The 16,861-nt window shown below is 34.8% G+C and overlaps 1 protein-coding gene across 1 annotated transcript; it reads right to left on the bottom strand.

Annotated features, from left to right (window-relative positions):
• Nucleotides 1–3,409: 3,409 nt before the first annotated feature.
• On the bottom strand, nt 3,410–5,900 carry LOC125215016 (putative inactive receptor kinase At1g48480). Its single transcript, XM_048116299.2, has 2 exons — nt 4,512–5,900; nt 3,410–4,221 (listed from the first exon to the last, which is right to left on the bottom strand). Exons 1-2 carry the CDS (start codon nt 5,776–5,778, stop codon nt 3,620–3,622), a joined length of 1,869 nt encoding a protein of 622 aa, XP_047972256.2. The 5' UTR covers nt 5,779–5,900; the 3' UTR covers nt 3,410–3,619.
• Nucleotides 5,901–16,861: the final 10,961 nt, after the last annotated feature.

Below are 16,861 nucleotides of genomic sequence, written 5' to 3'. Positions count from 1 at the left end.
TTTTAATACTTACACCCACATTTTCTCTCTCCAATTAAACACTTTAATCAGTAACTCCTAAAATCCCGTGCCGGCTAAGGAATGTGTCATTTTAGCCGGGATGGAGGGAGTATTTATTATCATTTCTCACAAAATATTAGAAAAAAGAAATGTGTCAATAAGGCGGCACGGAGGGAGTTTATTTTTATAACAAAGAGTATAGTATTAAATTGATTTTTGCTAGTATTATATACTTATTCATGAAATTAAAGAAGTACTCTCTCTGTCCAGTCTAAACGAGACGTTTCATTTTTTGACTTGTTTTGGAAAAAATGATACTCCCTCCATTCCATAGTAGTTGAGTCATTTTTCCATTTTAATACGTTCCATAGTAGTTGAGTAATTTCTTCTCACTTATTTTACTCTTTCTAATTTTATTCTCTCTCCATCTCTCTACCTTTTCCCTTTCCTACTTCATTCTCCATTTACTATCCATTTACTAAACTTACTTAACACAAATTTTCTTAATTTTCGTGCCGAAAAAAAATATCTCCACTACTACGAAACAGAGGGAATAGTAAATAGTTAAAGTGGAGATAAAATTAAGTAAGAGAGAGAATAATAAAGATCATATCATTAAAATTGATTTTAAATAACATAATATGACATGTTTAAATATTTAAGGATTAAAGAAATAATTTCTATTCTTAAATTATGAAAAATCATTCTTTGTGATACAAAAGTAATACAAATTTACTAGCTAAAAGATTGTATAAAAAATTACTAAAAAAAATAAATAGAGGAGTTATAGAAAAATATTTGAAGATAAATGAATTTAAGAGAAAATATAAGAAGACATAGAAAATAGTAGGAGATATAAAAAATATTGGAACATAAATGAAATCAAGAGAAAATCTAAGGACTCACAATATATTACAATTAATAGGCGCAAAGGGGAATCAAACCTAAGATCAATAGTTCAAAATGCTACTTTAACTTAACCAACTAAACTATTGCTTGATAGGTTTATTGTTGCGTACGTATATTATATATAGGTACATTTCAAATGGCTGGTCATATTAAAGATATGAAGATTCTTGGATAATGAAATATATGCGCCATTTGATAAATTAAAATAGTGCATAATTAATATTATATGCTCAATGTTGTGTCAACGATGATTAAGAAATAATCATCACCGAGATATCGTCTTTTAGTAAGTAACAAGAAAGACTTATTTCAATTTTTAGATCATCCAGTGTTATTCCACACCGGCGTGGTTTATTTTCTAAGGTAAGGAAACATGTGGATTGACACTGCAACCTTTCACGATAGGTAGTCTCTAGGTTGTGAACTAGTATTATAGTTCTACAAAGAACCGATTGTGTTACATACGATGAACGTTGTTCACAACATGTCTATTGTTTAGATTAATTACACTTTGTTTACTTTTTATACATTTAAATATTTGAGAAAAATCTTATAAATGAATAAGCAAATACAATGCGATAACATTACTTCTCCTGCTTGGACGAAAGTGGATTGTAGAATTTGTTGTATACAATCAATTCTGATCATGTATCATGCTCGAAACATGATTTTTAAGTATACTAATCCTAACAAAGGAGATGTGGTCAATTGTTCAAAGTGACTCGCAGTTTTACGGTGTTACTTCATCTAACCGTATAACAACGACGCTCTCCGTTTCCAACAAGTACTCAACGAGATGATGTAGAGTCGGGGCCATCCCATAGGTCGTAAAGCAGAAATGTTGAAGGTGAAGGGGACGAGTTCGACAACGGGAGTAGTCGAACTGTTCTTTAGGAGAAATATTTTGGCATGTTCAAAGAAATTCAATGACTAAAGCAATTAATTTCAAAATATATTTAGCAACGATTGAAAAAGACACAGATGATGGATGAAACCAAATGGCAAATTTGCAACAATATGAAGCCTTAGTCCAGCTACTTGCATGAACACTAAAATTGAAGTAATTTTTTAAAAATAATATGTAATTTATGATATTTAAATTATGTAATTTTTGATAAATATCACAATTTAAATAAGTGTAATTAATGAGCATTTGAAGTCCAGAATGTGAACACTTTGTTTTTGTTCATGATGTGTTTCAGACTTTCAGTTTATTCTACAAACAGGAATGGAACTCAGCCCTGTAAATGTAAATGCATCATCTTAATTTCAATTCAGAATTGTACTAGTAATTTATGTTTAACTGAATGTGTAGTTTTGAATTTTGAAAAACCAACTTCCAATGGAATAAAAAAAATGGAATTCAAATTCAAAAAAATTCAAATCCTTTCATTTAAAAATTCTGTAATGACACCTACTGCAATGATGTTATTAGATACTAGGAAAAGTTATGCAGTGGGCAAAAAAAATATGGGTCGGATTAAAGATTCATCGGCCAATCATAATCCAACCAGAAATTACGTGCACTTAACTCATAATGATAAGACTCTAACTTGGAAAGCAAATTCTTATCAAAAGTTGAACAACCAACAAAGATAAAATCACAAGTAAGCAATATCTACCTCAAATGCTCCAAATTACATTCTTTACTTAATTAAGACGCTCAAACCACCATCATCAATTTTCATTATGTTATAAAATGGTAACTGCATTATATTAGAATCAAATATACTAAAATAGTCCACTTATTTCTTTGACAAACAAGATTTTTTATATGAAAATCTCCTATTCCGGTTCAGCGATTCTACATTGTGTTGAAAAAGACATCCTCAATATGGAGCATACTTAATTTCAAAATAATATGTATAATTAGATATAGAGGTAAACTATATCAAATCAAATCCGTTAATCAAACGGAAAAAATTTACCCTCAAACAAATTTAAGTAATAGTGTAATAATACTTCCTTCATCCTATAAAATTTGTCACATTTATTCATTTCCGTCCCTCCCACAAAATTTTAACATTTCACATTTTTTTATATTCTACTAACTCATTCTCATTCACATTTTATTATAAAACTAATATATAAAAGTATGACTCACATTCTATTATTATATTTCTTCAAACTCATACGCAGTCAAAATGTAGTCAAAATGTGATAAAATTTAAGGGATAAAGGGAGTAATCCATTGTGATTTGCAGAAAATAACATAGATGGAATATAGATTCTTGACTTTTTAGCCTTTTAAACGTTAAGAAAAAGGAACAATTGAAAAGGGCTTACTACCATCAGACCTAAAACGGCTGAAAGCGACCCATAATTTTAAAAGACAAAAAAATAATATCTTCACACTACAATGTAGTTGGTGTCACGATGTAGTAGTAATATATTTCTGCAAATAAATCGACATTGACAACAAAATATGATGAGTTGGTGTGTGGTGGTCATGTGCATTTGTATTTGGAAGAAATCTTTACATTAAAAGGTCACCGCCAGCTCAACAAGAATAAATTCATACTCATTTTACAGTTCACAACCACCAAGAATCATCAAAAACAATCTATTCTCCTACAACAAGGCAAATAACCAACAAAATATTACAAGAAAATTAAAAAAAATAAGAATGAAATAGTGGGAAATTCCTTAATCAAATATTACACTTCAAGAATGAACAAACAAATAAACCACAATTTTCCGGCTATTTCAATCACGACTCCTCAAAGACGTCCACGCCATCGCCGCCGCCGCTCGGACGGCACAGCTCCTCGATCTTCACGACCACGTCATCCATCGAGGGGCGCTTGTCCGGGTACTGCGCGGTGCAGTCCACCGCGAGCTGCAACAGCTGCACCATGTCCTCCTCGACGTTTTGGTAGCGGAGGAGCTCGAGATCGAACACCTCAGCCGTCCACTCCTCCCGGACCACGGACTGGACCCACCGCGGGAGATCCACACCCTCCTCGTTCACCAGCGTGTGTGTTGGAGCCTTCCCCGTCAGCAGCTCCAGCAGCAACACGCCAAAGCTGTACACGTCCGCCTTCTGGGAGACTCGGTGGGGATCCGTCACCTCGGGCGCCCTGTATCCCGCGACGCGGTTAGGAGCAGCAGCAGGACCCGCGAGCTGCGCGAGGCCAAAGTCTGAGACGCGACCTTCGTATGACTTAGTGAGGAGAATGTTCGACGACTTGATGTTGCCGTGGGAGACGGTTGGTCCTTGCGAGTGAAGGTACGAAACTCCCTTTGCGGCCCCTAGCGCGATGCCCACCCTCGTCTCCCAGTTCAACGGCGTCCTGCTCGCTCCCTTGTTTCCTGGAACACCGGCGATTAATCACATTTTCAGCTCTTTATACACAATTGCTAAAGAAGGAAGGGTAATTTGAATGCAATGTGCCAAGATTCTACACAATAATTTGAGCTACAATACAAAATATAATGGGACAAGTCTTTGTCTCAAGAGAGGACAAGATTTGAATGAAATACTACAAAAAGATCAAAATTTTTTTAACTATAACTAATGCAAGACAGAAATGTACTATGTTAATCAGCATCTAAACAAACACAATATTGAATCAAAATCAGAAATTAATGAAGAAAATTACCATGTAACAAGGCAGATAAGCTTCCCAATGGAAGGTACTCATAAACAAGAAGCTTCTCCTCTCCATTGTAGTAATAAGCTCTCAACGGCACCAAATTGGGATGATCCATTCTCCCAATCTCCTCCATCTTCTTCCTGAACTCCTTCTCCGGCATTGTCACATCCCTCAGCCGCTTCACGGCCACGGCCAGCCCCGTCTCCAGCACGGCCTTATACGCGGTCCCGAACGTCCCCTTCCCCAAAACCTCCGCCGAGGCCTTCAACAGATCCTCCAATTCAATGTTCCACCCTGTTTTCCCGAAGAAAACCAACCCTTTCTTCAAATCAGCTTCCACCACCACCTCCTTCTCCTTCCCCGCCGCCGCAAAAAGGCTCTCCGCCGATTTAGGGGGCGGAATCGGCGGCGGAGGAGCCTCGACTTCCTTCGCATTCGCCACGTGTTCGTCCTTGGATCTGGAGCGCTTCCTACAAAAGCAGAAGAGGAGCAGCAGGATCGCGAAAAGCGCGAAGACGGAGCCGATTACAATGCCGGCAATCGCGCCGGCGGAGAGCTTCTTCTTCTTCTTCGGATTGGCGCCGCCGCATGAATCGAGAGGCTCGCCGCAGAGTGAATTGCCGAGGAAGGAGGATTTAGGGTTTTTAGAAAGGGAATTGGGGATGGAGCCGGTTAGGTTATTGTTGGAAACGTCGAATTGAACTAACGAGGGCAGATCCAAGGCCGGGATCGGGCCGGAGAAGCGGTTGCTCTGCAAATAGAGCGTGCCTAATCGGGTCAAATTGGTAAAACCCGGCGAAATCGGGCCGGAGAAGTTGTTCTCTGCTAAATTGAGCCTGACCAGCGAGGTGAGGGAAAAGAGGGTTTGGGGAAGCTCGCCGGTGAAGAAATTGTGCTGCAAGTAGAGATTGCGGAGGGAGGTGAGGGAAGTGAAGAGGTCCGGCGGGAGGGGGCCGGAGAGGGCGTTGTAGCGGAGGCTGAGCGTCTGCAGATTGGTCATGTTGGAGAAGGATTTGGGTGGGAGCTCGCCGGAGAGGCCCATTCCGGGGAAATGGAGCTCGACGACGGAGGAGTTGTCGGGGGAGCAATTGACGCCGGACCAAGCGCAGGGGGTGGGGCTGGAGAGGTTCCAGAGGAGGACCCGGCCTCCCACGGCGGAGCGGAGGGCGAGGAGGGCGGCGCGGTCGGAGGCGATGTCCGGCGCGGCGGAGGGGAAGAGGAGCACCGCGGCCACCAATAGGAGGAGGTGGCGGATGCTGATTGGATGATTCATCTTGGAACAAATGTAGGCAATTTCGCGGAATTTAGGAGGAAATCTTTATCGCGACATTGCTATTTGCTGCTATCAAATTGAGAGAGATTATACAGTGAATGAGCTTGTGTAGTTTAGAGACAGAGAAGCCGTTGTTGATATAAAATTATACAAACCCATGTTACTCTTATTGGGGCCCACGCTACTTATTGCACCAGATCAATTAATGTCTAATGCTTATTATTTTACGTTAATTGGAGATACCACAATCAATAAGATTATACAGATATCAAAAATTGGTTTTAATTGTTAACTTTCTCTTAGGATTAATAATTTTTTAACGCTTGTGTTTAGAGTAATAAAAAATGATATAACCGGTTGATATGGCAAAATTATGTCTAATTGCCTATGCATATACTATAAGTATCATGAATGATAATTATAATTATATTATCGCCACTTCTAAAAGTGGTGTCCTTTTACCACATGGTATCTTTATATTTTTAACAAATAATACCAATTTTTCTATTAATAATCGATTATAGTATGTTTCCAGCTCTTGAATTATAAGGTTTTATTTTGTTTTGCCGCCGACTTTTTATTTAACATTATATTTTATTTTATTCATTATAAGGCCTCTGTTATATATCTCTCATTTCCTATAAATATTTCATCATTTTGATGCAAAGTTACGCGATTTCACTCCGTTATAAAAAATGTTCTATGCAAGGTATTTCCTACCAAATTACATGCTATTCTATCAAAATTATTGGTAGTTATTTATGTGGCACACAAACACAATTATAACAACTACGACCAAGAACATGATATATCTTCAAATATGTGCCGGCCAAAAGCATGAAACATTTGACTAACGACGTGACAATACAAGTTCTGCAAAAGGCTTTGATTTGATTTAAATATTTAACCTTAATTATATTTTAGAAATTAATATATATATTTTATGAATTACATACTATAACTTTAATTATGCTACTTCGATCATTAGATCATTCGTAACGCTGCTGAGCTCGTCGTGGGCTCTAACTCATCTCGCTAGGACGGCCCAGCAACGAGCTAGCATTGCATGGCTCTTGTTGCGCGGAGCAGCCCTTGGGGGGGAGGAAGCTGGCGAGCCTTTCGACTGACGATGGATTCTGACTACATTAAAAGGACATAGATGTTAGATGTTGAGTTGACAAAACAAAATCTAGTTGGCAAATTAAGTTAAAAAGGTTTTCATTTCCTAAATCTAGTTAGCAAATCATTTAAATAAACTAAAAACGTTTTCATCCATTTTTTCCTTAAATAAAAAGATTTTTTTTCCATTTAAATTCAAAAAGCATTGGCCTCAATGTTCTTTCCTTTCTTCTACTGATATGTGACAATGAAGCAGTGGTCTCCTTGCGTTGGTCGACATTGAAGACGAGAATAACGCCGTCCGAGATTAGCATTGGTCTGCAACGTTACAAGATCGACTTCAATCCCACCATGTAAGACATCCTGAATATGGAATCAAACTCTAAATCTGCACTATGAATTGTGAACCCTAATGGAAGAAAAAACTCCAATCTCACACCACAAATAAGGAAGACAAATCTGTTCAAATGAGGAAGAAAATTAAACGTTGTCGTTTTTGTTTACAATTTACTAAACAAAACGATCGTTTTGTTTAAATCCCGGTGAATTGCACATCAACTTTCCGAGAAGCCTGACAATCCACTTACACATTAATTTGCCATCTCAACTAACGGGTGGAAAATAACAACCACAAATAAAGTTCGTCATATTAGTGCCAAGTTGATAATTCATGAGAAAAATCAAATTTTTTGAAAGTTTCATGATATTAACGGTCAATATCTCCACAAATATATATGAGTATACGAGAATTTAAAAGATGTCAATTTAAATTTAAATTTACTTCTATAGCGCACACAATATTATTTTAAGTTTTAAGAAATATTCATGTTTATCAACTATTCTTAAGGGTAAAGTTATTATTTTTATAGCATAATAAAGTGGTATCTTAATCATGTATATTAATCCTAAATGAGAATTAAGAATGACGGAAAATTATTAATTTGGGTATAAAAATATTTAAGAAAGCTTACAATGATACAGCTGAGCAACAGATTCTGAAATCTGGATTTTTGTGGTTTTAAAAATACGCGATATATTATTATGCCTAGCCCTTTCAGACAACGCATTTAATAGGATTCATGTCTAGTTTAGTCCCACCAAATAAAATATGGCCGTTACAGATAAAATAAAACTTTAAGTAATATTGAATCAATAAAATTACTTCGTATATATAAAAAAATAATGTTACGGCTTAGCTTGTTTGCATAACCCCCTCACCAGAATTTATAGGTACTAGATGTAATTCTAAATGATCATATTTTCAGTCTTATAGTCTACTTGTTCAACCATGATATTTGCATGCAACGGCGAATGCAAGATTTTTAGAGCATTTCTTATGCAGCCTTAGCTAAGAGTTGTGCTCTTGCCATCAGCACGGCATGAGCTGCTTGCCGTTGTACTCTTGTCAACGGCACGACACAAATCTTACTTAAAAGTCGTGCTCTTCCGGTGAACGGCACACGCGCGGAACACATTGCAGGAGCCAGTGGCGTATCTAGAGATTTTGATTTGGGGGTACGAATTGTACGACAAATAATTATGATATAAATAAAATACTAGTGTTTATAAAAATAATTTAAATAGTTAGAACTTTTTTATATGAAGTACGAGTTGTACTAACAATATTTCCTACGTCCAACTTTAGGAGTCCCGATTTACCATTTTAGTTCGTCCCACATTAGGAGTTCCGGTTAGAATATTCCATAAATGATAATAGGTCACACACTCCATCAACCTTATTTCACTTTCATTTTATTATAAAATTAATATACAAAAATGAGACTCACATTTTACTATTCTTTTTTATCAATTTTTCTTTACATTTTCTAAAACGCGTGTCAAACTCAAATGAGACACCTAAAATGGGACAGAGGGATTATTACCTAAAATGTTATAACTAAGAATTTCATATTAAAAAATTAAAGCAATAAAATGAAAAAAATAGAGTATAAATAAATCAATTAAAATAAATAAAATAACAAACATAATAGGGAAAATCAAAATGATTATAGTAAGTAAACAATCCTAATGTCTATAAAATAAAATATTAGTGCAAATATTTACCTAACTAAATAAATTAATTACTGGAGTACTACATTACAAAAACGAAAATGTTGGTAGGAGTCCTGAAAATGTTAGTACAGAAATAAATAAATAAAAACATTCATGCATAAACATAATTAAAAAAAGAAGGAGAATGCATAGCAAAAATGAAAATGTGAGTATAGAAATAAAAAAGTGTTCAAACATAGTAATGAAAAAGAAAAAGAAAGAAAAGGAGAGTAAACATTGAAGGTTCACTCCAGCTGGGGATGGAACTCGAACTCAGAGCAGTGAGAAGGAATATTCAGCAGCTTACCACTGGAGCACCAAGGTTATATAAAAATTATCATTAAATGTAGTATTAATACAATGAATATGGGGGTACAGTTGTACCCCTTTTTCCCACTTCTATACGCCACTTGCAGGAGCTGAGTGGTGACGCCCAATTGCCCCATGCAATTAGGCGTCATTCGTTAATGTTTTTTATAAAAAAATTGTTAAAAATAAAAAAAAAAAGAAAAAAACAAATATTTTTCTCACTTCAAAAAATAGAGCCGTTTATGACTATTTTTTAAATATTTTTTTGTTTCTTTTTTTATATTTTTTATCCCCAAATTCATCCAATCATCTATAATATAAATACCCTCATTCATCACCCAATTTTTACATCAACTTCTCTCATATTTCTTCATACAATTCACCAAATGGATCTGATTGCGGAACCGGAGCAAGAAGAACAAGCATACTATCAACAAAAAGATCTAGTCAAACACCTTTGGGCGAAATTCGGCCACGAGTAGTATTTTTTTTTTAGGATTTTAATTATGCACTTTTTTTTAGGACTTTCTAATTATATTTCGGGTTTAAAATGTATTTTATTATTATGGGTGTGTTTTTGGTGATTAAAATATTTAAATAGAATAATAGAATAGTGGGAGCCATAAAGTATGCCTTAGCTAAGAGCACGACTGGAGGTATTGTGCCTTAGCTAAAAGCTGCGAATAAAAAATGAATAAAAGTAAGAGCAAGGCTGGGGATACTCTTATACTGAGGATCCAAAATTATTATTAACAATCGCTGAATATATTTGGTATTAGCCACAATATAAACGAATATGACTTAGAACAATACATAATTAAGATATAAATGAATAATGTGAGATGAATAATTTGAGAATGAGCAATATAAATTAAAGAATCATATAATGTTATTGTCAGTGTTAAAAGAACCCAAAACACGTGCGAAAAACGAAATGGGTCATCTTTACTGGGACGGAGGGAGTATATGCATAATTATAGGGTTAATAAATTAGTACTCCCTCCGTCCCTCAAAAATTGAAAAACTTATACGGCACGGGTTTTAATGTCCAATAGAATGGAGAAAAGGTAGTTGAAGTAGTGTTAATGGATTGTGGGATCCACGTTATTACTAGTGCACAACTTTCTTTGTTTAGACTTTGTCCAATTTTGGAGGACGGCTCAAAACCGACAAACTGATCAATTTTTTGGGCACGGAGGGTGTATATTTTTATTCATAAATTATAAAGAAAATTACTTCGTGTCCGACCAAACTTAGCCTTGTATTGGTGGACAGAGGTTATATCAACAAATCTATTAAAATACTATATGATATGAATCGAGGTATTCAACATCATTGATTACCACGACATCGAGGGTCATGGGTTGATTGGGGTGCGAGAAGAAGGTTGAGACATGACAAGGAGCCAAGCTGGATTTGGAGGTCTGATTCAAACTGGAATTTTCCTATCAATATGACATAAAAAGTTGAATCTACAACCACCATTCTCTTCATCTTTGAAAGGGCTTCGAGTGAATACCTTGCACGCCCCAATCGGAATTCGGGAGATTAAGTTATAGCCATTTTAAGAAAGTCGCGCAATGCATAAAGAAACGCGCGGGCAGGCTTTTTGCCACACCAAAATCGCCCAGTCGGGCATTTTTGTCAAGAGATCAGTTTTTATCCAGAAACTTCCCGCGGGCGGGCAAAATGAGCCGTGGAAATCGTCCGGTCGAGCATTTTTGTCCGGGATGTGACTTTTTGACCAAGAATTGTTTTATATCACTATTTTTCACTCCTAGTAAAAATAGACATGTTAAGGTTTTTCCATGACAGCTTTTGAATTATATTGTAGAACAAAGTCTCAAATTTTGAGCACCCCCCCTTCATCTTTGAAGATGCATCAAAAATCCTTTGTGATTGCATTCCAATCTATTGTCGGGCTTAGGTTGAATGTTAAGGTATGCTTTACTAGTTCTTGTGTTACTAGTTTTGTGGAGTCATTAGACTTTTGCTTTGGTGAAAGTTGTCTTGGATTTTCTTTATTGTTTTGTAGAAGGTCTATAGGTTCTAAGTATCCATCTAAATCATACTCCCTTCGTCCACCACTAAGAGTCTCATTTATTGGCGGCACGAATTTAAGAAATGTTAACAAAAGTGGATGGAAAAAAGTTAGTGGAATATGAGTCTCACTTGTATATATTAGTTTTAAATGAAATGTAAGTGGAATATGGAACCCTATTACCATTTATGGTAAAAGTGAACCAGGACTCCTATTTGCAGATGGACTAAAATGGAAAAATGGGACTCCTATTCGCGGACGAAGGGTGTAACACCTTCGTCTTCTTTCTTTTCCTCATTTTTATTGTTTCATTTCTTGTTTGATTGAAATATTTACAAAAACAAGTACGAGGAAAACATATGTGTCTTGAATCCTTAAGATTCACACTATTTTAATATAGTACACGTAGAATGTCAATATAATTGTGTTGATATTTTTAATATTCTGATTTAGTATCACGAGAACCACTAAAATTACTAAATTCTTATAAATTAACGATTTAACCTTTTATTGATATTTTGTGTATTATTTATCAAAATTCAAGAACTTTAATTGTATTTACTTATTTTGAGATTTAATGGTGTAAAACTATTAGTCTTAATTATTTACTATTAGAGTACAATATGCATGAAAACATGTATAATCACGAGCATATTAGTTATTCAAAGAATATCACTAGCGTGCCAAAAATATTTGTCATACAATTATCTATTGTTTATGTAGTCAAGCATGTTGTAGATGTACACTTAGTCCTGCCTATTTGACAGCTAAATTTTAACTTAAGACACACTCTTGACATGTTGGATAAATAAAACCACTTGAATAATACTGGTAATTGCAGCTATTTTTATGTTACAATCAATTAAATAAACACCGCCATTAATAGAGTTTTATTCTTTATTGCGTGGAAAATAATCTATTTGTATAATTTAGTCGTACTTTACTAACTGACAACTGTATTAAGTCGTCGGCGAAGATTCTATTGAATAAAAAATTATCACTCTATCCTTACTTTAACTCTCATAATAATGGCCTTGGAATAGTGGGGGTTGTATAGCATTATGAATAATGACTTGCACAAATTTCTATCTGATGATTTAATAACTTTGATATAGTTATGATTTTAGGATTTCCAATTATAGTGAAAAAAACATGTACAACTATATTCCTATCCATATCGTACGTGATCAATGTTTTCTTGAATTTATTCTGGTTAATGTTTGCTAGTTTATTATCAAATTAGCGCAGAGTTTTAGCATTTATATTACATTCGTAATTTAACGATTTGTTTATATTTTTCCATTTATAGTAATCAGATTTTGCATTCTATTAAATCATCACATTTATATTTGATTATTAAATTTATACTACTCATTCTCAAGCTAATGTATTCGCATTCCTTGACTGACGTCCCATGTTAATTGATTTTTTTTCCCTAAAATTAACTTTGTTCTGGCTCCTATTTTATTATTTCATCCTAATAAATATCTTAGTTCTTTTTTTTTTTTTATCCATGCGCCAATAAATTTCTCATTTCTTTTTATAATTTTTACTTTATAAACTCACGTTCCGTTGACTCATTTAAGTTATATATTACTCCCTTTGTCCCAAGGAAGATGACCCCTTCCTTGGACGGCACAGAAATTTATGCAATTTTATTTTGTGTGTGAAGTAAAGAGAATAAAGTAAGACAGAGAATAAAGTAGAGATAAAAATATTTCTATTTATAGTATTAGGTTATCTCGGTTGGGACAAACAATAAAGAAAAGTGAATCATCTTTAGTGGGATGGAGGGAGTATTATAAAATTAATATATAAAAGTAGATGTCACGTTACATTAAGTTTCTCTACATACTTTCTTTTACAAAGTCAAATAAAACTCTACACAATAAAAAACGGATCATTTATTGTCGGACGAAGGAGTATCTCCCAGTTTAACTAAGTAAAGATCTTTTTTTGATTCATACTCCGTCCCCAAAAAATACACTAGTTTTTATCATTTTGGGCCGTCCCCCAATATTAGACAAAGTATAAATGTGGAAAAAATTTCAACAAATAATAATCCTACACATCATTTATAATGTGGACCTACAATCCACTAATACTCATTCCACTACCTTTTTCCTCTCTCTCTTACTTTACCAATTGCACATTAAAACCCGTTTTATTTACAAGTTTGTCAAAATTTGGGGACGGAGGGAGTATATCCAAAAGAAATATGTCTCAATTAACTTAGGACAGATGAAGTATATAAAAGTGAAACTTATATTTCATTTTAATTTTATATATTTTTATACTCCCTTCGTTCTATAGTAGTGGAGACATTTCTTTTCGGCACATGATTTAAGAAAAATTGTGTTAAGTGAGTTAATTAAAGGAAGAATAAAGTAGAAAATAAAAATAGTAGAGAGATGAAAAGAGAATAAAATAAGAGAAAGTAAAGTAAGTGATAAGAAATGTGTTAACTTTTACTGAAAATGGAAATGACTCCACTGTTATAGAACGTACCAAAATAAAAAAATGACTCCACAATTATAGAATGGATAGAGTATTTCTTAAAATCCGTGCCGGGTTAAAATTATAAATCATGGTTATAGGAAATACTATTGCTTATACAACACATAGAGGAGAAGAAAAAGTGTTTAGGTTAAAGGGCCATTACTTTTTTTAAAAAGGAGCCCAGTTCATTTGAAAGGCCCATGCACTCCAAATTGAACATCAACAATTAATATTACGCCAGTGAATCGATAAAATCGAATAGAGCTTTGGACCCAACCCAAGTACAGGTCGCATGGATCACATAGATCGGTGCATGCAAAAGGATTTAGTCTCTCCGCCTAAATAAAGTACTCCTTCATCGTCACTAGATGTCACACGTTGACCCGACACAGATTTTAAGAAATACTTCCTCCATCTTCAAAGAGTATGAACAATTGGTTAAGTAAGAAAGAGATAGAAAGAAATTTTTTTTAAAAGTATTATTAGTGGTAAATGGTCCCACCTCATTAGAGAGAAATAAGTTTTCAAAATTATAAAGTTCATACTTTTCAGGAACGGACTAAAAAGGAAAAAAGTTCATACTTTTCAGGGGCGGAGAGTATAACAGAAAGCGGGTTAAAAAAGTTAATAGAATGTGAGTCCTACTTTTATATACTCTCCGCGTCCCCCATTAATTTTTTCCAATTTTGCCATTTTCGCCCGTCCACCATTAGTTGTCCAATTTTATTTTTTTTACCATAAATGGTAAGCAGGCATCACATTTCATTAACTCATTCCACTCACATTTTATTTTAAAACTAATATATAAAAATGAGACTCATATTATACTATCTTTTTCAACCTTCTTTCCTTTACATTTCTAAAACTCGTGCCGAAACCGAAGTGGACAATGGACGGAGAGAGTATTAGTTTTGTACTCCCTCCGTCCCCCCAAAATTGACAAACATGTAAATGACATGAATTTTAATGTGCAATTGATAAAGTTGGAGAGATGAGAAAAAGTAAGAAAGGGAGGAAAAAGACAATAGAATGAATGTTAGTGGATTGTGGGTTCACATTATAAATGATGTTTATGATTATTATTTGTTGAAAAACTTTCCATAATTAGAATTTTTCTAATTTTGGGAATGGCCAAAAATAGTAAAACTAATCTATTTTTGGGAACAGTGAAGTAATTAAATGTGAGTAGAATGAACTTGTGGAATGCGTGGTGCATTACTAAAAGTAGAAAAAAGTAAGTGTAACAAGTACTGACGGACGGATAGAAAAAAAAACCAGTGACAAATAATGACGGATGGAGGGAGTATATTATGTATTCATTTTGATATGTCCATTATGTCACATACTTGCTAAAAAGAAGAAAATATCTCTATTTATTATCATATTTTATTTAAATTTTATTTTTTCCTTTTTTTTAATCCATATTTTCTCTTTCTCTATCATACTTTATCAATTTCGCATTAAAACATGTCTATCGACCAATGCGACTATTTTATATGGACAGATGGGTATAATTTAGATAAGTTTGGTCGGTGACGGATGTAGTACCCCTATCGCTTACACTTGGATGTCTTACATCTATGCCTAAGATGAGAAAAGGACATGGAGTGCAAAGGTGATGAAGAAGGTTTTTGTTGTTGCTTATTGGGCATAGAAATTGTGTCATAAGTTACTTTTATTTTTTTAATTGATAAATGAATACTCTCTTCGTCCCTTTGAGTGACTGAGTGAATCCAATAGTTAGGATGATAAAAGCTATCTTGACAAACGGACAAGCATGATTAGGTAGAAGAGGAGAGGTAAATGAATCTGAGACTGTAGACGATTGGATTGACCTTAAGCTTGTGGGGACAATTGCCAATAAACATAAACCAGTTCTATCCTTCCTATTTGTTTTTCTTTTTTTTATGTTAATGTGTTTAGTTGCTTTCATGTTTTTCCTTCTTTTCTAGATTTTTAGGTTTTGTTCTTGGTTTTTGCCGTTTTCCAATAAGAACCATGCATTGAAACTTGCCTCTTTTCTTTTTCTTTTCTTTCATACTGGAGGACAAGTATGGGTTAAGTGTGAGCAGTTTGATGATTCTCATTTCATGCATGTGTTCAATAGTAAAACTGCACCTAAATCAGTGAACTAACGACCCTTTATGAGCCAGGTGTTGTAAATTTCACCATAAACCGAAGATCGCACGATTCAAGAGGGCTTAGGCAAAAGTCGAGAAAAGGAGGAGAAAAAGGCAGCAACGAGCTAATCAAGTCGGTATTCTACCGGAGCCAGCCAGACTCTGCATTGGAGAGAATGCCAGAGGCCCCACTTAAAGAAGGGCAAAAACGTCATTTCGGGGAGGTGGTACCCTAGGGATCAGCGCCCTACGCCTCCCTATATAAAGGAGCCCAACACACCAAAAGAGGGGAGTTCCTCCATTTCAATTTATGCATCGTAGTTTAGAGGGGGTTCTCAACCATCTTCTGAGATTTGGTTAGGGTCTCAGCTCTATTTCAGGGATGAAACCAGAGTCTTTTTTCATTTCCTTGTTCTTGATTTCTGCACACACACACTTGGTTCCGTTCAGATTAGCTGGCAGTTCTCGATTCAGTGTTGGTTTTCTCGCAATTTACATTTCCTGTTCTGTATTCCACTCCGAGAAGGGGTGATGAAATAATTTACGGCTTTCTTAGCTTAGCTTCCTGTTTTTCTTTTGATGTAATCGACTCTTTACATTCTGCTTTAGTCTAATTTAGGATTCTGTTTTCGTTTTCCAACTTTGTGTCTTGTTTTATGTTTTATGCCTTAGATCTGTTTTCGTGTTTTATGTTGAGTCTTAGCTTAGATTTGATGTTTTAAGTTTGAGTCGTCTTCGTATGCTTAGATCTAGGAGTCTATTTTCCGTTTCTGCATGAAAATGCTTTAGTTTTTGTTTTTACGTCGTCGTAGCTTAGATCGTAGGAGTAATTTAAGTTTTATATGTTTTTTGATGTTTCGTCTTCTTTAGTTTTTCAGATATGTTTATCGTTCTGTTTTCCATGTTGATTTATTGAAGAAGATGAGGTTGTTAGAAAGTTTTT

Source organism: Salvia hispanica, chromosome 3, assembly GCF_029641045.1.
Source record: "Salvia hispanica isolate PSC_SH4W2 chromosome 3, Shi_PSC_v1, whole genome shotgun sequence".
Classification (NCBI taxonomy): domain Eukaryota; kingdom Viridiplantae; phylum Streptophyta; class Magnoliopsida; order Lamiales; family Lamiaceae; genus Salvia; species Salvia hispanica.
This window is presented reverse-complemented; position numbering and strand designations above follow the sequence as displayed.

Excerpts from the sequence above, each read along its gene's own strand:
- LOC125215016 (XM_048116299.2), bottom strand. The coding sequence starts at position 5,778 with ATGAATCATCCAATCAGCATCCGCCACCTCCTCCTATTGGTGGCCGCG. Across the intron at positions 4,222-4,511 it reads CTTATCTGCCTTGTTACATG|GAAACAAGGGAGCGAGCAGG; the intron begins GTAATTTTCTTC and ends CCGGTGTTCCAG.